Source organism: Salvelinus sp. IW2-2015, linkage group LG8 (genome assembly GCF_002910315.2).
Source record: "Salvelinus sp. IW2-2015 linkage group LG8, ASM291031v2, whole genome shotgun sequence".
Classification (NCBI taxonomy): Eukaryota; Metazoa; Chordata; class Actinopteri; order Salmoniformes; family Salmonidae; genus Salvelinus; species Salvelinus sp. IW2-2015.
In genome coordinates this window covers 44,271,007-44,295,006 of record NC_036848.1, presented here as the reverse complement: position 1 = coordinate 44,295,006, position 24,000 = coordinate 44,271,007, and the positions used below count along the sequence as shown (strand labels likewise).

At 41.0% G+C, this 24,000-nt stretch overlaps 1 protein-coding gene across 1 annotated transcript in view; it reads left to right on the top strand.

Annotated features, from left to right (window-relative positions):
- The window catches only part of wnk4a (WNK lysine deficient protein kinase 4a), a 79,770-nt gene that overhangs the window by 25,645 nt on the left and 30,125 nt on the right, over window positions 1–24,000 (top strand). Inside the window, exon 3 of the mRNA XM_070445040.1 lies at window positions 23,737–23,909. Coding sequence (XP_070301141.1) covers window positions 23,737–23,909 — 173 coding nt within the window. The remainder of the gene's footprint in view (window positions 1–23,736; window positions 23,910–24,000) is intronic.

Sequence of the window (24,000 nt, the reverse complement as noted above, 5' to 3'; positions counted from 1 at the left end):
AGTTGAAAACAGCAGGTCTGGGACAGGTAGGGGTTCCGTAACCGCAGGCAGAACAGTTGAAACTGGAATAGCAGCAAGGCCAGGCGGACTGGGGACAGCAAGGTGTCATCATGCCCGGTAGTCCTGACGTATGGTCCTAGGGCTCAGGTTCTCAGAGAGAAAGAGAGAACGAGAGAATTAGAGAGAGCATACTTAAATTCACACAGGACACTGGATAAGACAGGAGAAGTACTCCAGGTAACCAACTGACCCTAGCCCCCCGACACAAACTACTGCAGCATAAATACTGGAGGCTGAGACAGGATATCTTAATCTGTCAGTAGTAATGATTTAGCTATTGTTCTTACTGCTTTTACGGACATGACTGTAGCCTTGGCATTGGCACACCCCTATTGAGTCATCACCATAACAAGAAACCCTCTCTGTGTATCAATACTTTAGTGGGAATCATATTTTTTTTAGGATTCAAATCAACGAGCCAGAACCCATATCATAACTTTTCCAGCCTATAAAAATATTTGAATAAAAATGGTTTGGTGACCCACATATCCATGGATGATTAGCTCTGCTTTTGCTCTCTTTTTCAAATTAAGCTGTACTGGATGTTTTTTTCCGTGCCTATTACCCGATCTCTGAAAGACAGGCCTAATCCTGGTTTTTGATTGGCTGCCTCCTCCTGCTCCTACCACTTAAGTCACTGATGTTCATTCTTTTGATCTGTCTTCAGTTTCTGGCCATCCATATCAAAACCATCCATCGTCTGCCATGGTGCTGTAGGCCCACATAAGTGGTAAAACTGGTTTAGGCTCTAGGAAAAACCATCACGCCACAGCTCCGTGGTTTTGACAGTGGGCGCTTGTGTACCATGGGCTTTTTTTGCAGCGAGGAGGTGCTGTTTTGGGGGGTAAACATGTGGTCCAGCCTGGTCTCATAGACTAGACGTAACATAGTAATTCTAAATCGGGACACTCATATTAGAATGATATGTTACGTTTGATATGGTTACATAAGACAGATGGTTACTTAAGGCAAAAAAGAAAGTAGGGTAACTACTTACTACTTTTTAGCTCCTTTGCAACTACTTAGTATGTTAGATAACCATTCCCCTAACCTTATCCCTTTTAGCTAACCCTTCTCCTAACCTTAATCCTTCAACCTAACTCCTAAACTTAACCCAACCTTAACCCAAACCCCTAGCCTAGGTAACGTTAGACAGCTAGCTAACGTTAGACAGCTAGCTAACATTAGCCACCTTGCCACCATTGCTGGAATTCGTAACATACTGTACCATACGTTTTGATATTCGTAACATATTGTACATTTGCAAATTCGCAACATATTGTACGTTTAGTAAATTTGTAACATATAATATGAATTGTAATTCGTAACATACCATACGAAATGGGGGATGGACATCCACAAATTAATACATACCATACGAAACATGACATATCATACCAAATGGAGTGTTTCGGTTTTACATACAGATTAATACAAAATGCTCTGAGACCAAATATTTTGGTCATGTGTGTTTACTCAGGAAGAGTGTGGGGGCTAGATGGGCCTAGGTCACCATTCCCAAAACAAACCCAGTGCTTCAGTCACAGCCGAGTGGGAAAGGGTGCTGCAAAACCCCACCTTGCGGGTAACCCTCGGTCAATTTGCAGTACATGTTGTGACTACAGTGATGAATGGGTTAATGGCATAATGAGTGTTGGACACACTAATGGCTATAACCTTTTTGGGACCAACACATCACACCGCATGGCCAAACAGAACAACAAACATTCAAACGTGTTTTCTCAGTCAACAGCTAATACTTTAACAGTGCAAGACACCCCTTAGGGTTACTAAAGTCCCCCCTGCTCATACTTTCCTCGAAGAAATGCTGGGTTAAAAACAACCCAATTTGGGTTATTTGGTAAACCAGCAGTGGGTAAATATTGGACAGACCACACACTGYGTTATTTTGACCCAGCCAGGTGAGTTGCATGAAGAACCCAACATGTTGGGTTGTTGGGAATACCCAAACATGGGCTAAATTAACCATCAGTTTGTTTTTTATTCACTTTCATGCTGGGTTAAGCCAGCATCTGAGCAACTGCCTTTGAAAAGCAACCCAGCATCTGCCTTTGAAATCGCCCTATGTGGCATCGATATGAGTCAGAAACAGTTATTCTAGTGTCAAAATTTACTACAAAGTGTAAATAGGATAATCTTGGTCATAGTCAGTCTCGTCTAAAACAAAGTTTGGAACCTTCATGCGTCACAATGTGTAAATTAAGGTTGGGTTTTGATTTGACAATGTCAATTTTTCCACAAAAGTTGTGAATAGCAGCATCTCCAACTTTGTTGACATAAGACAAAATGTTGCGCAACTTGAGATATACTGCACCAAACATAGTAAAAACAATAGTAAAAAAAGAAAGAAAGAAAACCCTGGAATGAGTCGGTGTGTTCAAACTTTTGACTTGTACTGTAATTAATAAATGTTGATGTTTTTGCAGAGGATGTTTTAGTTGCGCAATTTTACATCTAGCTAAGTAAAATTGCGTAAGATAAAACAAAAACCTCAACTAAAACAAAAACCTCAAGCAAAAACCTCAACATTTATTAATTACAGTACAAGTCAAAAGTTTGAACACACCTACTCATTCCAGGGTTTTCTTTCTATATTTTTTTTTACTATTTTCTACATTGTAGAATAATAATGAAGATATCACAACTATTAAAGAACACATATGGAATCAAGCAGTAACTAAAAAAGTGTTAAACAATTCAAAATATATTTTATATTTCAGATTCTTCAAAGTAGCCACCCTTTGCCTTGATGATCTCATCCAAGATGGCGTAGCAGTAGYTCGTGTGTGTTTGTCCTTGTCTTATCCCTTGTATTATCCTGTGTAAATAGCCGGTCTTCTTCGTATATATCTTAATCTCACTTTCTATCTACGAACTAAATAGACTTTCTTGCAACCCCCCTCACCCAATGTGGTACGGATCTGCTCTTTCTATTCCTTATAACTGGAACTTCCATCAGGAGCTAGCCAGCTAACTAGCTACTAGTCTTTGTTAGCCACTGCTAGCGGTCTTCACCTTTTTCTCGGTCACCAGCCAGCCAGCCTTAGCTAGCTCGGACAACACCTGCCTGTCTGCTCAGTGCGATATCAACCCAGAGCATATCGGGCTGCTTCTCTCTACTAATCACTGGATTCCTGCCGTTCTGGATCGTTACACTGGATCATCGCAGCTAGCTAGCTGCAAACGAGTGGCTACTGTTAGCTAACGCCTCTGTCCCGAAGCAAGCACCAGTTATCCTTGAGATAGCCTCAAGCTATGCCCATATACCAGCTAATTCTAGGGCTACAACTCCTCCTTTGCCATTTGGACAGGACCCTTTATTGTCGACTCGGAGCCCCGCCGATCCATCACGACTGGACTGCCGACGTGATCGCCTGATGTAGTTTCAACAGGCTATTCTGTTACGATGTCTCCGAAGAACCATCTACTAGCCCTGGCCCGCTAGCTTTTCTGAACGCTGTGTCCCCTGCTTTCCTAGCATAGTAGTGACTACCGAACAGCACCCTGACTCACCTATTGCTGCTCTTTTGACCCTATGATCACTCGGCTACACAGCTGATGCCCCCTGGACTGTTTCAATAACACTGTACCTCATTTTGTTTACCTGTCGGCCCCAGCCTRYAACTCAGGTCCTGTATGTACCTAACTGACCCGCTCTGCCCATTCATCACCATTTACCCGTTGTTGTCTTAGCTCTCCTGATCAACACCTGTGTTTGCTTCATGCCTCTCTCTAATGTCAATATGCCTTGTCTACTGCTGTCCTAGCTAGTTCTTATTGTTTTATTTCACTGTAGAGCCCTCAGTCCCACTCAAAATGCCTTAGATAGCTCTTTTGTCCCACCCCACACACATGCGGAGACCTCACCTTGCTTAACTAGTGCCTCCAGAGACGAAACCTCTCTCATTGTCACCCAACGCCTAGGTTTACCTCCACTGTACTCACATCTTACCATACCATTGTCTGTACATTATGCCCTGAATCTATTCTACCACGCCCAGAAATCTGCTCCTTTTATTCTCTGTTCCCAACGCACTAGACGACCAGTTCTTATAGCCTTTAGCCATACCCTTATCCTACTCCTCTTCTCTTCCTCTGGTGTAGAGGTTAACCAAGGCTCTGTAGCCCCCAGTTCCACTCCTATTCCCCAGGCGCTATCATTTGTTGACTTCTGTATCTGTGAAAGCCTTGGCTTCATGCATGTTAACATAAGAAGCCTCCTCCCTAAGTTTGTTTTATTCACTGCTTTAGCACACTTCACCAACCCTGATGTCCTAGCGGTGTCTGAATCCTGGCTTAGGAAGGCCACCAAAAATGCAAAAATTTCCATCCCCAACTACAACATTTTCCGCCAAGATAGAACTGCCAAAGGGGGTGGAGTTGCAATCTACTGCAGAAATAGTCTGCAGAGTTCTGTCATGCTATCCAGGTCTGTGCCCAAACAGTTCGACCTTCTACTTTTAAAAATCCACCTTTCCAGAAATAAGTCTCTCACTGTTGCCGCTTGTTATAGACCCCCCTCAGCCCCCAGCTGTGTCCTGGACATCATATGTGAATTAATTTCGCCCCATTTATCTTCAGAGTTTGTACTGTTCGGTGACCTAAACTGGGATATGCTTAACACCCCGGCCGTCCTAAAATCTAAGCTAGATGCCCTCAATCTCACACAAATTATCAAGGAARCTACCAGATACAACCCTAAATCTGTAAACACGGGCACCCTCATAGATATCATCCTGACCAACCTGCTCTCTAAATACACCTCTGCTGTCTTCAACCAGGATCTCAGCGATCACTGCCTCATTGCCTGCGTCCATAATTGGTCCGCGGCCAAACGACCACCCCTCATCACTGTCAAACACTCCCTAAAACACTTCAGCGAGCAGACCTTTCTAATTGACCTGGCCCGGGTATCCTGGAAGGATATTGACCTCATTCCGTCAGTAGAGGATGCCTGGTTATTCTTTAAAAGTGCCTTCCTCACCATCTTAAATAAGCATGCCCCATTCAAAAAATGTAGAACTAAGAACAGATATAGCCCTTGGTTCACTCCAGACCTGACTGCCCTTGACCAGCACAAATCATCTGGTGGCGTATTGCATTAGCATCGAATAGCACCCGCGATATGCAACTTTTCGGGGAAGTTAGGAACATATATACACAGGCAGTTAGGAAAGCAAAGGCTAGCTTTTCAAACAGAAATTTGCATCCTGCAGCAAAAACTACAAAAAGTTCTGGGACACTGTAAAGTCCATGGAAAATAAGAGCACCTCCTCCCAGCTGTCCACTGCACTGAGGCTAGGAAACACTGTCACCACCGATAAATCTACGATAATCGAGAATTTCAATAAGCATTTTTCTACGGCTGGCCATGCTTTCCACCTGGCTACCCCTACCCCGGTCAACAGCTCTGCACCCCCCACAGCAACCTGCCCGAGCCTCCCCCATTTCTCCTTCTCCCAAATCCAGTCAGCTGATGTTCTGAAAGAGCTGCAAAATCTGGACCCCTATAAATCAGCTGGGCTAGACAATCTGGACCCTCTCTTTCTAAAATGATCTGCCACAATTGATTCAACCCCTATTACTGCCTGTTCAACCTCTCGGTCGTATCGTCTGAGATTCCTAAAGTTTTGAAAGCTGCCGCGGTCATGCCCCTCTACAAAGGGGGAGACACTCTAGACCCAAACTGTTACAGACCTATATCTATCCTAACCTGCCTTTCTAAAGTCTTCGAAATCCAAGTTAACAAACAGATCACTGACCATTTCGAATCCCACCGTACCTTCTCCGATATGCAATCTGGTTTCCGAGCGGGTCATGGGTGCACCTCAGCCACGCTCAAGGTTCCTAAACGATATCATAACCGCCATCGATAAGAGACAATACTGTGCAGCCGTCTTCATCAACCTGGCCAAGACTTTCGACTCTGTCAATCACTGCATTCTTATCAGCAGACTCAACAGCCTTGGTTTCTCAAATGACTGCCTCGCCTAGTTCACCAATTACTTCTCAGATAAAGTTTAGTGTGTCGAATCGGAGGGCCTGTTGGCCAGACCTCTGGCAGTCTCTATGGGGGTGCCACAGGGTTCAATTCTTGGGCCGACTCTGTTCTCTGTATACATCAATGATGTCGCTCTTGCTGCTGGTGATTCTCTGATCCACCTCTACGCAGACAACACCAGTATACTTCTGGCCCTTCTTTGGACACTGTGCTAAGTAACCTCCAGACGAGCTTCAATGCCATACAACACTCCTTCCGTGGCCTCCAACTGCTCTTAAATGCAAGTAAAACTAATTGCATGCTCTTCAACCGATCTCTACTCAGCAAATTGGATGTAGTATATCACAGTGCCATCTGTTTTGTCACCAAAGCCCCATATACCACCCACCACTGCGACCTGTATGCTCTCGTTGGCTGGCCCTCGCTTCATATTTGTCGCCAAACCCACTGGCTCCAGGTCATCTATAAGTAATGTCTAGGTAAAGCCCCGCCTTATCTCAGCTCACTGGTCACCGTAGCACGCGCTCCAGCAGGTATATTTCACTCCTCTTTGGCCGCCTTTCCTTCCAGTTCTCTGCTGCCAATGACTGGAACGAATTGCAAAAATCACTGAAGCTGGAGTCTTATATCTCCCTCACTAACTTTAAGCATCATCTGTCAGAGCAGCTTACTGATCATTGCACATGTACACAGCCCATCTGTAAATAGCCCACCCAACTACCTCATCCCCATATTGTATTTTTGGTTGCTCCTTTTCACCCCAGTATCTCTACTTGAACATTCATCTTCTGCTCATCTATCACTCCAGTGTTTAATTGCTAAATTGTAATTATTTCACCACTATCGCCTATTTATTGCCTTACCTCCCTAATCTTACTACATTTGCACACACTGTATATATATTTTTCTATTGTGTTATTGACTGTATGTTTGTTTATCTCATTTGTAACTCTGTGTTGTTTGTGTCGCACTGCTTTGCTTTATCTTGGCCAGGTCGCAGTTGTAAATGAGAACTTGTTCTCAACTGGCCTACCTGGTTAAATAAAGGTGAAATAAAAAWATATATTTCAAAAAATGATTTTTTTTTTGGCAATCTCTCAACCAGCTTCATGAGGCAGTCACCTGAAATGCATTTCAATGAACAGGTGTGCCTTGTTAAAAGTTAATTTGTGGAATTTCTTTCCTTGTTAATGCGTTTGAGGCAATCAGTTGTGTTGTGACAAGGTAGGGGTGGTATACAAGGGATAACCTTATTTGGTCTATATTATGGCAAGAACAGCTCAAATAAGCAAAGAGAAAGTACAGTCCATCATTACTTTAAGACATGAAGGTCAGTCATTCCAGAAAATTTCAAGAACTTTGAAAGTTTCTTCAAGTACAGTTCCAAAACCATCAAGCTCTATGATGAAACTGGCTGTCATGATGACCGCCACAGGAAAGGAAGACCCTGAGTTACCTCTGCTGCAGAGGACAAGTTCATTAGAGTTAACTGCACCTCAGATTGCAGCCCAAATAAATGCTTCACAGAGTTCAAGTAACATCAACTGTTCAGAGGAGACTGCGTGAATCAGGCCTTCATGGTTGTATTGCTGCAAAGAAACCACTACTAAAGTACATCAATAATAATAAGAGACTTGCTTGGGCCAAGAAACATGAGCAATGGACATTAAACCGGTGGAAATCTGTCCTTTGGACAGACACACTTAACCAGCATCGCTACCACAGCATTCTGCAGCGATACGCCATCCCATCTGGTTTGCACTTAGTGGGACTATCATTTGTTGTTCAACAGGACAATGACCCAAAACACACCTCCAGGCTGTGTAAGGGCTATTTGACCAAGAAGGAGATTGATGGAGTGCTGCATCAGATGACCTGGCCTCCACAATCACCCGACCTCAACCCAGTTGAGATGGTTTAGGATGAGTTGGACTGCAGAGTGAAGGAAAAGCAGCCAATAGGTGCTCAGCATATGTGGGAACTCCTTCAAGACTGTTGGAAAATCATTCCAGGTGAAGCTGGTTGAGAGAATGCCAAGAGTGTGTAAAGCTGTCCTCAAGGCAAAGGGTGGCTACTTTGAAGAATTTCAAATATAAAATATATTTTGACTTGTTAACACTTTTTTGGTTACTACATGATTCCATACGTGTTATTTCAAAGGTTTGATGTCTTCACTATTCTACAATGTAGAAAATAGTAAAAATAAGGAAAAACCCTTGAATGAGTAGGTGTGTCCAAACTTTTGACTGGTACTGTACATTATCATATATTCATTATGAGGATTTTGAGGAGGTGAAATAGGCTTCCGCTTCTACGGTGTCTCATGGGTGACAAATGTTGTTAACAAAATGCGGAATCAGACAGGAAACACACCTCCAAGACTGAAACCTTGTTTTTCTAATGAGCAACAGAAAAACACACGTACCAATCGGCGTTTTCAGTTGCTTTTTAATGCAATCTTTAGGTTATTTTTTGGAGATGTGGATTATTAGGGATGTGGATTTCAGATAGTTATTTTTGACCACATGTGAGAAGAAATATAATTCCTGTTCATCATGTTAAATTTTTACACTGCAAATGTACATTTTACTTCAATAGTTTTGTGCATGAGACATTTTTATATAAAATGTATAATGTTACCTATTGTAACAAAATGGTAACTATCTTAATAAGCCTCATTAAAGTTACAAACGTGTCAGTGTTCAACATTAACATGTGATAACAATACAACAGAACAGATTAACCGGAAATATGTTCACTCTCACGGGTGGCCAAAAATAACTATCTGAAAGCCACACCCCTGCTAATCCACTTCTTCAGTCTTCTGATCTGACGCTCTGGGTCATATCTCAATAATCCAGCATAAATAACCCAGCATCAACAACCCAACCTTGCTCTTTTTAAAGAAAGTAACCCAGATAGAGTGTGGAAAGGTGGACAACTGGACATCTAAACAAATGTTGCCCAAAGTAAAATATATCATGTCCATGTGGACACAATGCTAGTAGTTATTGCCACTATCTCATTGGATGGCGACGTCATTGGATAGAGTTGAATCCCCAGGCATCAAGGTATCCAGTGTTGGTTTATTAATCATTCAGGTGGTTGGCTTCCTTCCTGTGGCTCTGAAGGGCACTATGAAGGGCTCTCCTCTCCTCTTGCATACCATCATGTTGTTAACTATATCCCTGCTTGGCACCGGACAATACAGTGTTGTCCTCTCTCTGTAACATTACCCCTTAGTAAAAGTGATAAATAGAACTGAGGCAGTGTCCCAAATTGCACCCTATTCCCTAATGCCTCGGTCAAAAGTAGTGCACTATGTAGGGAATAGAGTGCCTTTTGGGAGGCAGAGATACAGATCTTAATTTGATCACCCTGTTGCATTGTTAAACAGTGTATTTGATGTTTAAAAAGGCTTCTGAAGTATAATTTCCAATAGAAATGTCAGACTTGATTTTCCCTTACGGAGAATGTATCAACCCCTGCAAAAATGGCAATTAATTATAATCAACATAATAATTCACATTTCCAGTTGCTGCATGATTATTTGCCGGCGGTAGCAAACTGGCTCAAATTAAGATTCTACATCTGTATGGTAGAGTACCACACATCTCCTTGACTGTGGAATATGGACATTTCCACATGTGGTAAGGCGAATTACCTGCACTAAAGAATGCCAGACACCATGGTTCTAAATCTTATTCTCAGACTATTTCTTGGTCCCTCACAAATATTGTACATACATACAGTGGGGCAWAAAAGTATTTAGTCAGCCACCAATTGTGCAAGTTCTCCCACTTAAAAAGATGAGAGAGGCCTGTAATTTTCATCATAGGTACACTTCAACTATGACAGACAAAATGAGGAAAGAAAATCACATTGTAGGATTTTTCATGAATTTATTTGCAAATTATGGTGGAAAATAAGTATTTGGTCACCTACAAACAAGCAAGATTTCTGGCTCTCACAGACCTGAACTTCTTCTTTAAGAGGCTCCTCTGTCCTCCACTCGTTACCTGTATTAATGGCACCTGTTTGAACGTTTATCAGTATAAAAGACACCTGTCACAAACCTCAAACAGTCACACTCCAACTCTACTATGGCCAAGACCAAAGACTGTCAAAGGACACCAGAAACAAAATTGTTAGACCTGCACCAGGCTGGAAGAGTGAATCTGCAATAGGTAAGCAGCTTGGTTTGAAGAAATCAACTGTGGGAGCAATTTTAGGAAATGGAAGACATACAAGACCACTGATAATCTCCCTCGATCTGGGGCTCCACGCAAGATCTCACCCCGTGGGGGTCAAAATGATCACAAGAACGGTGAGCAAAAATCCCAGAACCACACGGGGGACCTAGTGAATGACCTGCAGAGACTGGACCAAAGTAACAAAGCCTACCATCAGTAACACACTACGCCGCCAGGGACTCAAATCCTGCAGTGCCAGACGTGTCCCCCTGCTTAAGCCAGTACATGTCCAGGCCCGTCTGAAGTTTGCTAGAGAGCATTTGGATGATCCAGAAGAAGATTGGGAGAATGCATATGGTCAGATGAAACCAAAAAATTACTTTTTGGTAAAAACTCAACTCGTCGTGTTGGGAGATAAAGAATGCTGAGTTGCATCCAAAGAACACCATACCTACTGTGAAGCATGGGGGTGGAAACATCATGCTTTGGGGCTGTTTTCTGCAAAGGGACCAGCACGACTGATCCGTGTAAAGGAAAGAATGAATGGGCCATGTATCGTGAGATTTTGAGTGAAAACCTCCTTCCATCAGCAAGGGCATTGAAGATGAAACGTGGCTGGTCTTTCAGCATGACAATGATCCCAAACACACCGCCCGGGCAACGAAGGAGTGCTTCGTAAGAAGCATTTCAAGGTCCTGGAGTGGCCTAGCCAGTCTCCAGATCTCAACCACATAGAAAATCTTTGGAGGGAGTTGAAAGTCCGTGTTTCCCAGCAACAGCCCCAAAACATCACTGCTCTAGAGGAGATCTGCATGGAGGAATGGGCCAAAATACCAGCAACAGTGGTGTTGAACCTTGTGAAGACTTACAGAAAACGTTTGACTCTGTCATTGCAACAAAGGTATATAACAAAGTATTGAGATAAACTTTTGTTATTGACCAAATACTTATTTTCCACCATAATTTGCAAGTAAATTCATTAAAAATCCTACAATGTGATTTTCTGGATTTTCCTTTCTCATTTTGTCTGTCATAGTTGAAGTGTACCTATGATGAAAATTACAGGCCTCTCTCATCTTTTTAAGTGGGAGAACTTGCACAATTGGTGGCTGACTAAATACTTTTTTGCCCCACTGTACATCATTGTTCTTAGAAAGTACCCAATAGATAATATAAATATATTTTTTATAATATTTGATTCAGAGGAGGCTGGTGGGAGGAGCTATAGGAGGACTAGCTTATTGTAATGGCATAAATACATTTACCAGATGCTCTTTTCCAGAGTGACGTACAGGAACAATTAGGGTCAAGCTCCTTGCTCAAGGGCACATTGACAGATTTTTCACCTCTGGGATTCGTGCCAGCAACATTTCAGTTAATGGACCAACGCTCTAACCACTAGGCTACCTGACAGCTTAAAAGGAATTGGGTCAAACAGATTTAACATATGGAAACCACATGTTTGACTCCGTTCCATTAATTCCATTCCAGCTATTACAGTGAGCCCATCCTCCTATATCTCCTCCTACCAAACTCCTCTGATTTGATTACAGGGTACTGCTTGCTGTAAACCTGGTAGCATTCATGATTAGTAGGGCATCTTTGTGTACACACAGTGGGCTTTCCTGGTTTGCTATACGATAAATGTACTTGCCTCTTGCTAATCTAATGGACACTACTAATGGGTAGTACAACATTAGACATCACACTTTCGTGGAAAAAGGCAACTGAGTGGCCTGATTTTTGGGCTATGCTGTGTCTGTTATTCAGCCCTCTGTAATCACTGGGATATACCTTGCTCACATTATATATGAACAGAGAATGGATTTATTATACCAGGCAAAACAACATGTACTCACTACTTTTGGAAGTAATGGCTCAGTGTCATGCAGGAGACTTAGTTTGCATCCCAAATGGCACCCTATTCCCTACATAGTGCATTACTTTTGATTAGAGCCTATGGGGCTCTGGTCAAAAGAAGTGCCCTGTATAGGGAATAGGGTGCCATTTGAAACGGGCCCACTGTTACCTGGCCAGTGCAAGGCAAGAGACTCCTTTAAGCCCAGTTTAAGAGCTCTGTGTTCCTCCCAGTTCCTTTACGACTGGTGTAAGACATAACCTTGAAGGAACTTGACAGCCTGTTAAGTTTTCTGCTCCAATACACTGAACAGCAAAACCTGTGTTGCTTACCTAGCTCCAGAGGTGTAAGAAACCTCACATAATACGTAACCTATTTATTGAATTCTGACACATTAGCCTCGTGAAATTCGGTCTCTCAAGCCAGTGGAAATAGGCTTCTAACAACCAGTGGTACACATTCACTTTTTTTTTTAGGATGGAAAATAATTGTATTTGCTAAAATGTTCTTCCTGTGTTTGCCAAGTATGTATGGGCTCCTTCAGATTTCATAAGTTTGTGCGAAGTACTGTAGAGGGAAGGATGTGGCTGGAGACAAGGCTGTGAATTCCAGGTTGTTATTGTAAAATAAAATGTGTTCTCAGTAACTACAGAGGGTAATATGCAACTATGCATAAAGCCCGTCATTTGTTCTCTCAGCTGTTCGATAGGATTACATCATCATGTTGAAGTGTATCATTAGGTTTTTTCATGTCTAGGAGCAGATAGAAGAGTCATTGGGTGATTTATAATGCCTATAGGCTACTATGAAGCATAACCAGCCTTCTCCATTCCACCCTCAGTGTGTCCCAAATGGCACCCTATTCCCTATAAAGTGCACTACTTTAGGGCTCTGGTCAAGGGACAAAGACTCTGTTTTCATCAGGTTACATAGCTGCAGAGGACATAGCTGCAGCACTGCAGTCTGTTTAATAAGAGTAACCTCTGCAGGCTGTACTTGTTATCTATCTATCTATCTATCTATCTGTCTGTCTATGTTTCATGGGAAGGCAGTTCCGGACAAAGTGTTTGTTCTCCCTGGTCATTTCCCCTTGGATGGCATTACATTTATACACAACACTTTTATCTACCCTGGTCTGACCCTGTAAAAACAAGGTAGTAGCAACAATGTTAACATTTTTGCTGTATGATCTATTTCATTCAGGGTCAAGCAGGGTCAAAATGAATAGATAATGTGTCACATGGATGATGATGGAGAGACGAAGCAGGTACGGGGAGTCAAACATTTAATATAGAACGGACACAGGAACAACATACAAGAAAACAAAGACAAAAAACAATCAATACAGCAGTGGGGAACAGAGCAAGGGAACTGACAAATAAAGGGGAGGAAATAAACAGATGAGTGAGTCCAGGTGAGTCCAATATTGCTGATGTGCGTGACGAGGGATGGCAGGTGTGCGTAATAGATGGAAGGAGTGCGTGATGCAGGGCAGCCTGGCGCCCTTAAGCGCCAGGGGGGGAAGAGCGGGAGCAGACGTGACAGAATTAGAGAATGTTCACTCAGCAAGCAGTAATAGAAACCTGCAGTCTTTTTGGGCAATAAAACCCAGATTAATTACCTTTGGGACTTTACAAGCTTCCTCCCCTCTTAGCGTTATCAGACTAGATGGTATGCAGAACGTCCTCTCCCTTTACTTCTATCAGAGATAGTAACCCTAAGGTTCAGACAAAGGCACCCTATTCCCTATTTAGTGCACTACTTTTGACCAGAGCCCTATGCGGCGGGCCCTGGTCAAAAGTAGTACATTATATAGGGAATAGGGTTCCATTTTGGATGCTGACCCAGTTACCTCACAGGTCAGAGTGATCATCAGGGCAGCATCAGCCCCACTCAGAACTTACCCAGGAGGATATAGAGACAGTAGACTTGAGGAATCCTTCCTACACTAGATGGTAAATGGTTTCCACATCTCTGAGAAATCCTGACTTGTTCCAGGATAGACATGACTAACTCGTGTACTTACTGCTCACTATTTATTTGAAGCATGACTTCCATTAGACTTACAACACAAACATCTTAGCAACTCTTGCCCCACAAATAAATAAGTTCTTATTCAACAGGATGATCAAATTAAGATCTGTATGACTGCGTCCCAAATGACACCCTATTCCCTATATAGTGCACTACTTTTGGCCGAGGCCTTGGTCAAAAGTAGTGACCTACAGAGGGAATAGGAGTTGCTGGCTTTGTCTTGAAGAATGAATGGATGGCTCTAAAAGATAGTGTTTTATGACACAATTTATTCAGTTCCAAGGATAGTCAGTCAGGCACAAGTACAGTTTTTCCTTTCACACACTAGCCTAATATCTAGTAAAACCTCCAAACAAGGCCAAATGTCCAGGTCAACGGTAGCCTAAATAGTTCCCCTCTGGCACCCTTTTCCCTATTTGGTGTACTACTTTATAGGGAATAGGGTGTCATTTGGGATGCACATAAGGACAGAAATCTTGAATCTGYGTCCATTGGTCTTTTGCTTGTGTAGTTAATTGCTTTAGGTGCCACTAAAGCAGCAGTTTTCAGAGTGCTAGCCCAGTGAGAGAGAGGGCGGGCTGAATCCGGATTTCTTATTAGATTAATGGCTAACCTCCCTAACCACCCCTCTCTCCCCCGCTCCATTCAGAGAGCAAGTCAGGTTTTTCTTGGAAAGTGTACACTGGTACCTCAGTTCCTCACACTGCGCGGTCTGTCTCTCGGGGTGTTTCCTGACCAGGGATATCAAAGGCATGTGAGCTCGTGTCAACCAACTTCTGCTCTCCCTTTAGCCTCAATCCCCAGCTTGACATGTCAGATGTCACCCAACGTTCAAGATGGGTGCTAGTCAGAACAGAGGCCATTTAACCCCTGATGGTTAGGGTACTTTGTTGTTTCTGATGCTATCAACATTGTGTATGAAATCTCTATCTGTATGGGGCAGCAGGTAGCCTAGTGGTTAGAGTGTTGGGCCAGTAACCAAAAGGTTGCTAGATTGAATCCCTGAGCTGACAAGGTAAAAATCTGTTGTTCTGCCCCTGAACAAGGTTGTTAACCCACTTTTCCTAGGCCGTCATTGTAAATAAGAATTTGTTCTTAACTGACTTGCCTAGTTAAATAAGGGGGAAAAATGAGCCTCTGGGCATTATGTATGGCCTATACATATTGTAGTAATGGGTGAAAGACACGTAAAGAAGATAGTCACAGCACTGGTACTGCATTCATTCTAGACCAAACATGCTGTGATGTTTCGCTTTTGCTCTCTCTCTTCGTCTTCCTCTCGCTCTCTCTCTTCCTCTCTCTCCCTTGATAATAACCTCATCTTCCATATACTGCACACACACACACAGCATGGATATCACAGCAGTGCTGTTACATCTTTGTTTTGGATTTTGGATGTTATATGAGGACAGTGTTWCATGATCTTTCTTTCCTGTCCTTTGAAGTAAAGCCATAGAGTCTACGCCTCTTTTAGTGCTGGGTTGGCTGACACTTGTTGTCCATCCGTCTCCCAGTATGCATAATAGGGGTGCTGCTGACAGCCAGGAAGTTCTTAATACCAACGGTTCAACCATCAACACTGCTTATGTAACTGTGGAGGGAGTTGGCACAGGGCCGTAATAGTTCCTGCAGCCCTTCCATCCATCCATCCATCCATCCATCCAGACCCCAAATCAACATACACACACCTCCCTCTCCTCCCTCCTCTCAGTGGCTATGAATACAGATTCTCAGAGACACTGTATTTAATGATGAGATGGTCTTTTCTACGCAATAACAATGGGAGTCATTGTCGCAAAGCGGAAAGGCAGGCGGTCTGCTTATTAAGTCCAATAAGCCTATAGAAATGCATTGAATAACGCTCTATTCCCACATGGACAGATTGTGACGGGAGTGGACCCTCTAGCTTCGCCTCTTCTCTGATATTCTCTAGCCAAACAAAGAGAGAGGAGACATTTAGCGACCCCAATTCAATTTTTACACCCCTGCAGTGCAACAATACATTTGGGAGATGTGTAGACTTACTGTATTCAGGAAAGGAAATAAACCAGATCAAATCAAACTTTGTCACCTGCGCCGAATACAACATGTGTAGACCTTAGCATGAAATGCTTACTCACAAGCCCTTAAACCAACAGTGCAGTTCAAGAAAAATGTAAGAAAATATTTACCAAATAAACTAAAGTAAAAAAKCACTTGATTAGATCAATGTTACAATTTAATGCATTGTCATAGGCCATATAAAMATGGCACAACATGATGTATTTGGTTATGTTGCATATCTTAATGTGCAACATCTATGAGGTGTTTGTCTGTGTTTTGTCATTGAGTTGATACAGCAGTGAACAGCAGTGGAAAAACAGGATAAGACCTTGTATGATATCCACCCAAGTGGCATTCTCTGTCAGTGCTGTAATCTCTCTCTAGGAAATAGCAGAGGCCCCACTATACTATATTGTTCCAGACCAGCCAAGGTTTCTCATTAAGACAACATAGCATGTGTGATCGCTTACTGTTGGTTTCTCTTTATGTTCAGACCAAGTTAAGTGGCTAGTCTGTCACTTGTATTGTATCGGTGTTAAATCCAACCATATTAAAGATGTGCTATTAACTGAATCTGGAAAGCATGTGATGACCCATCATGTTTAAGTGGATTTGACAACATAAATTGTCTTACTTTGACACAAGGCACATCAACTCATCGTACATAATTATCTATAGTTTGTATACATGTGTTTATGCTTAAAATGTATCATTATATCACTGTGGAATTAGTCCATCACACAACAAACCTATCCCGTGATAGCAGAAAATGATAGCAGAAAGTCAGCACAGTTGATGTTTTCACTTTTACTTACTCACATTCTGGTATTCCTTATTATTCCTGACATTTGTTCTATGTGAGTAATAATAACATGAATACATTTATTTTATAACACATTTTATGAAATAAAACTATCCCAAATTCAATAGGTGTTCATTGGATACAGCTTTTGAATGAGTCAACATAATCAGTCCGTAATCAGACACACGTTACAGGACGCCTTTGGAAGCAAGCAGAACATTTTTTCAGGCTCTTGCAGGCTTTAGTTTAGGAAGACCTGAATAAGACATTGGCTCTTACAGGAAAGCATCTGAAGTTGCCTAAATGTATTCTCTGTATTCTGTATTTGAATGTGTTGTGCTTGCCATGTGGTATAGTGAGTGAGCTCTCTGGTAAACTCAGTGGTTTAAGGAGCTGCCAAGGCTTCCAAGTGGACAGTGTTAGCCATGAGGCTAAATGCACATACACACTACAGTGGGCTGTTCTGTAGAGGGATCTTCGAGATAAACAGGCCAGTCAGGTTGAAACACACTTGTCCTAACATAGAGACACACATGTATGCACACACAAATGAAGGTGCATGTACACAGACTTCTGCAGCTGCAACTCAATGACAGTCTGTACCATGCAGTGGGTCTCATCGGTATAAAAACAGAGGCAGGAGAAACACCCGATCAGATCAGTGGGATCATTATTTAATGCCATCAGTTTACTCAGAATTTACCATCAAGGACACTGAAACTGTCTCCCATCAATTACTGTAATCCTAACATACATGTCCTAGAATGTATCACCTGTAGTCACATCATACTCCTGTCACACCAATTCGCCACATAAATACATACAAAATCATTGGTCAAAAGTCCTAAGTGGTCTGTGTTGAAAACAGAGGCACCATGTTGGAATCAATCTTCTAATTGAATTAGTGTTTGGCAATTGATGGACGTCGGTTGGTGTGGGAATAGCTTTTTTGGGGCTCCCCTTGCATGCCTCCCTCTCTGAGATCGTGTGCTCCCAGTGTTGATAGGGTGTGCATCCCAAATGGCACCCTATTCCTTATATAGTGCACTACTTTTGACCAGGGCCTTGTGCCGTGGTCAAAAGTAGTGCACTATAAAAGGGAATACGGTGCCATTGGAGGCAGACAGGGCCTGGTAACATGAGTGGCAGCCCCCTTCTCTAAAGGGGAGGAAGGAGTCGTGGTCAGTCAATTGTAAACATAAACATACCCTCAGTTTTTCCCAGAACAGCCTCAATGCAGGATTCATGGTTGTAGAAGTCTAGAGGTCTCTCTGGTGTTTTCCAAACAGCTATCCACCCACTGCAGCCTCCCGGCAGCACTACACTAGAGACTCAATCAAACCATTCATACACTTTTAAAATGAAGTGCTTTGTAACACTAAAACTAGTGGCAACTGAGCTGCCACCACCTTAAAGGAGACAAAACCTTAACTTTGCTGAAGTATTGAAACACGTGGTTGTCAGGGTATTAGAACAGATTTAAGATGTACTGAAACATTCATCCTGAGGTGTTTCTGAAATATGATGTGCTGTAACACCACATAAGACCTGGAAAAGGTTGAAAACCTTATGGTGTTTAGAGTCCTGTATAGTGCAGAGTTAGGTCCCTCTTTTAGTATTGTTTCCTCTCCCTAAAGCTCCCAAACACTAGGATTGTGTTTTGAATCCTGTCTAGTGCAGAATTAGATCCATTTTTCTGCAGTTTCCAAATACTGTAAATGGGAGTCCCTCCCCTTAATGTATATTCCCTGCTCTTATATCATGTACTGGTAAACTCCTCATTGGTAATTCCAAAAGGTCAAAAGTTTTATGCTCTAACAAAGCACACAAAAGTTGGTCCAGGATAATAATTCATGAGTAAAAAAAGTATTTGAGACATGATTGAAGCATCAAAAGTTGTATCTTTTATCTGCTAATTATCAAATCACAAAACATGAACAGGTCTTTCAGATGTTTATATTGATAAAGTAAGACAGTTTATAGATCTGTAAGGTATTTCTCATGTTATTCCTCAAATTCAACTAATATGCCATAATATTTCACATCCATAAAAACAATATTTCAGGCAATGACTGCTAATGTTAGCAGTAGCACACATACAAAACTTGTGCAAAACTTCAGCTAAGGGCTTAATCAAATGAAATTGCATTTGTCACATGCGCCAAATACACCGAATACAATTCACCTTACAGTGAAATGCTTAATGCGATCCACCGTTCGTCCATTATGCTAATGTTTCTGACCTGAGTCTTTATATTCAGTTGATGTTGAATGGTATGGAAGGTTGTTCAGATMAATTGAATCACAATACAGTTGAGCTAGATGATGATTGACAGTTCAGTTGGCATTAGTATGCATTGGCTTTAGTTAGGATCGGCCAGCCAGTGGATAGAATAAGTAATTAAGCAATGCAAATCTAGCAACAAGATGACAATATTAATGTCAAAAGTGGAATGTAATAACATGTGTTGTGGTAGGCCAAAGCTAGAGCAGGCTAAAATGACAGTGGCTATGTAGTGCAGCATGTAGGGTATACATCAGAGCAGATACAACTCGTAAATCTAGTAGGCAAACAAGCCAGCAGTATTAACTAAAAAGCAGGCCTTCATTTGCATAAAACAAGTGCACGAAAGGTGCAAACAATGACGTGTCAATTAACTTKTTGAGGCATCAAGAAAGCTGATCAATGGATCAAAAGAACTGTTTTACTTGGACTATTAGCATTAGCAGCCAAAATGCTACACAAAACAAATGTTCTTATTGAATGGATTCCTTTTTGGTTTCCTTCTTCAATGTGATAACATTGTATACTCACGTATTCATTGACACATACTTTCTTGGATTTGTTTGTTTGTTGACTAGTTCATCTGAGCACTTGGTGTGCTCTCACCTCTCTGAGTTTGTGAAGGACTGTTTTTATACTTGACCATAGAGTTTGCTAGAGGGCACACCTGCCACGAATTCCATCTCTCCACCTCCATGCCCCAGGCTGGGGGAATTCTGAACAGTACATCAGCACAATGTTTGAAGTTCACATTTAGCCTTTAATCATCTAAACATGTGTCTTCTGATATATTAAGTTCCTCACATGGTGTGTGGTTAAGTGGGTAAAATTCCAAATAATTTTGGCATTTTGCTGTCCCAACAGTCAGGGGTTCAATTCCTGCTTTGGCCTGTCCAACTTTAACTCCTTCTCTGTCTCTGTCTCCTCCTGTTTCTAATCTGTCTAAACAAAACACAGAAAAAATGTGGCAGGTAGCCTAGTGGTTAAGAGTGTTGGGGCATTAACAGACAGGTTGCTGGTTTGAATCCCAGAGCTGACTAGGTGAGAAATGTAACCTTGAGCAATGCACTTAACCCTAATTCCTCTGGATAAGAGCATCTGCTAAATGGCTCAAATGTTCACATCCACTTTCTCACATGAATACCAGTGATGAGGGCACACTTTATAACTCATGCTACCTCTGCTATAACCTACATAGCCCTAAACATTTTGATTGTAACATTATTTATAATCTCACAAAGTTTCCTGGCAGCTGTAGCCTATATTTACTGCCAAAGTCTGCTCTAAGAAAATTATTCAATTCCCAGTGTTTTCTTAAAAATATTTACTGAAAATTAAWTTTTTATTTATAATCAATCAATATTTATGCTATTAACAATTTGCAATTTAAAACCATTTGATTATATGAGAGACACAGTCTGCTAAAACATGACTTTTGTGTTTTGTTGCTGCCTTTTACATGCACTGAAACATCAACAAGTGTTTTTAGAACGCTCTCTTAAAAACACAATTATTCAGATTGAAGAGCCACTTTGGGTGATTTTTTATTTATTTATCTTTTTTTTCTATTATTTTTAATATATTTTAATTTATTTTATTTTATTTATTTTATTTTATTTTTTTATTTTTTTGGGGGGTGGATCAGCTTAATATTGCGGAAAGAATGTTGTTTCCAATGTAATTGTCTGCATCATTTCCAATCCCCCATATTTTTTGGGGTAAATATATATATCCATTCACGTATGCATACATATACACATATATACATACACATACCTACATAGACATACATACTTTTTTTTAAGAGTATACCTTTATTATTATTCCCGCAAACCCTACACCGATCCCCCAATTGGAGTAAACTGATAAACATTTCTGTTTTTACCTTCAATTTATACATCTTATACACATTTACAGACACAGTCTACTTTATAATAGTTCTCTCTTGTTTGTTCTTAGTCCTTCTCTATTTCTGTTGTCCATCCAGTTTGATTTCCACTTGTAACTGTGCTATTTCACAATACTCCGCACCTATACACATTCACAGATCCCGTATGCCCTACATTGTTTATCTTGTTATTAGTCCCACCCTTCAGCTCCACTCAACCTTTCCCATCTATCTTCCAACATCATCCATTTCGGATTTTTATTTGCCAATATATTTTTCAAGCTGTGCTGTGATGCTTCACAAAAGATTTGAATCTTCCTATTCTCATAGCTTCCACGGATTGTAAATTAAAAATAAACATTTTGCTAAAATAATTTTTATATTATTGATTGATTGACTATGGCTTTTCAAATCCCCCAGAATTGCTATTCGTAGCGTTAGTTCTACGCAAATGTTGCAATTCTTCAACCATTCCTGGACCTGTGACCAAAAACGAGCTACATGCGGACAATACCAAAAAAATGGTCTAATGACTCTGCCTCCTCACAGCAGAATCTACAGAGCTGAGAAGATTGATCCCCCTATATATAACATTCTATTAGTTGCAAGAATTTTGTACAATAATTTAAATTGAAAAATTCGAAGTTTTGAATCCGGCGTTGTTTTGCGTATCAATTCATAAACCATGTGCCATGGAATGGGTACATCGAAAATCTCTTCCCAACTATTTTGCAATTTATATGGCACAGCTGTAAGTTTTTTGGACCTTAATGAAATTGGTATATGTTTTTATTTATCACACTTTCTTTAACCATTTATGTCTTTAATATAAGGCCGACATACAAGTTCCTTACTTTTATCCCCTTCCACCTGCCTCTTCCATTTTTGTGGTAATGCTGCAATTAATTGGTTGTAATTTTGGGTAGAGCAGACATTTCCATATGTCTGTGTTAGCTGCATGTGTGACATTACTCCACCAGTCCTATTTATGATATCATTCACAAAAATTATACCTTTTTTAAAAATTTCTTCGATAAATACAGTTTTTTTTATCAATTACTATATTTGAATTTAACCACAAGATTGTGTGTACTATTTGTTCCGTCCTTTCAGGTGGATTAAACTGAAATTGCAACCAACTTTCTAAGGCTTTGTAAAAAAATAAAGATATTTTGGAGATTATTTCCTTTTCAAGCAACCGAAAGTGAGCAGGTGTATCTGAATAAAGGGAAAAAGGCCCTTCTTGAACATAGGATGAGACATTCGTACCAATCTACTAGAGAAACCAGTTTGGATTTAAGTATAACTTTTGTATGACTGATGCCTTTAGTGAGAGGTCTAATGCTTTAATATTTAATAATTTCTGCCCTCCGAATTCATATTCGTTATATAAATAGGCCCTTTTAATTTTATCTGGCTTGCCGTTCCAAATAAATTGAATATTTTTTGTTCATATAATTTAAAAAGCAGGTCACTAGGTGTAGGCAAAACCATAAGCAAATAGGTAAAACTGTGATATGATTAAAGAGTTAATCAGGGTGATTTTCCCACAAATAGACAGGTATTTTCCTTTCCATGTAGCAAGATCTTATCTATTTTTGCTAACTTTCTATAAAAATTTATTGGAGTGAGATCATTTCTTTCTTTTGGGATTTGTATACCGAGTATGTCCACATCACCGTCAGACCATTTAATTGGTAAACTACATGGCAATGTAAAATGTGTATTTTTTAGTGATCCAATACGTAATATGGTACATTTATCATAATTTGGTTTTAATCCAGAGAGGATAGCAAATGTATCTAGATCCTCTAAGAGGCCGTGGAGAGATTCTAGTTGTGGTTTTAAAAGAAAACATGAATCATCAGCGTACAATGACACCTTAGTTTTTAGGCCCTGGATTTCTAATCCCTTAATATTAATGTTTGATCTAATTTTAACAGCCACTTTGGGTGTTTCAGAGTACTTCCATTCTGTTTTGATATCTATTCAGTGTATCATAACACTTACATTAAGTTTACATTCAAACACCCTCCAGAAACACCAGATCTCAGCTTAGGTGAACTACTTTTCCTGGTTTCAGAGTTTTGAGTCTTTCTATTTTAACAGTGTACCTCACTCTGCACAAAACAGGCTTTATTCACCCACCTACCCACCGTGATTACACTGTGTTTGGTTCAATTACTCACAGCTTTTGGAAACCTCCTCTTAAAATGTGTAGAAGTCACAGTTCAAGATTCTATGGAAAAATACAATTATGTAACACTGGAATCTGGTTCAGCAAGATGAATGACCAACTACGGTAAAAATGTCAGTGGTTCTGTTTTTCTCTTCCTCTAGCTCTAGGACACACACATTTACATATTTTTCAACACAGCTTGATAAGCTTATAAATTCTGTATTGAGTCTTGATAATAAACTATAGTCACAAAGTCAGGCCTGATGGATGGAGTGTGTTGTGTGTGTTCCCTGCAATATGCTCTGCCAATAGAATGGAAATCTGACTGTGTATGTAATCATTCTAGAATATATCTATTTTGTGTTCCGTGCAGACGCGTAAGCTGACCAAGGTGGAGCGGCAGAGGTTCAGTGAGGAGGTGGAGATGCTGAAGGGTCTGCAGCACCCAAACATTGTCCGCTTCTACGACTCCTGGAAGGACAACTCCAAGGGCCTCAAGTGCATTCTTTTGGTCACTGAGCTCATGACCTCAGGCACCCTCAAAACGTGAGCTTGTCCTTCCTGCCCCCACCTGGCCCCAATACTCGTTGTAGTAGAGGAGACTGTTGTGCCTGTTTTGCTCCATTTCCTCTACACA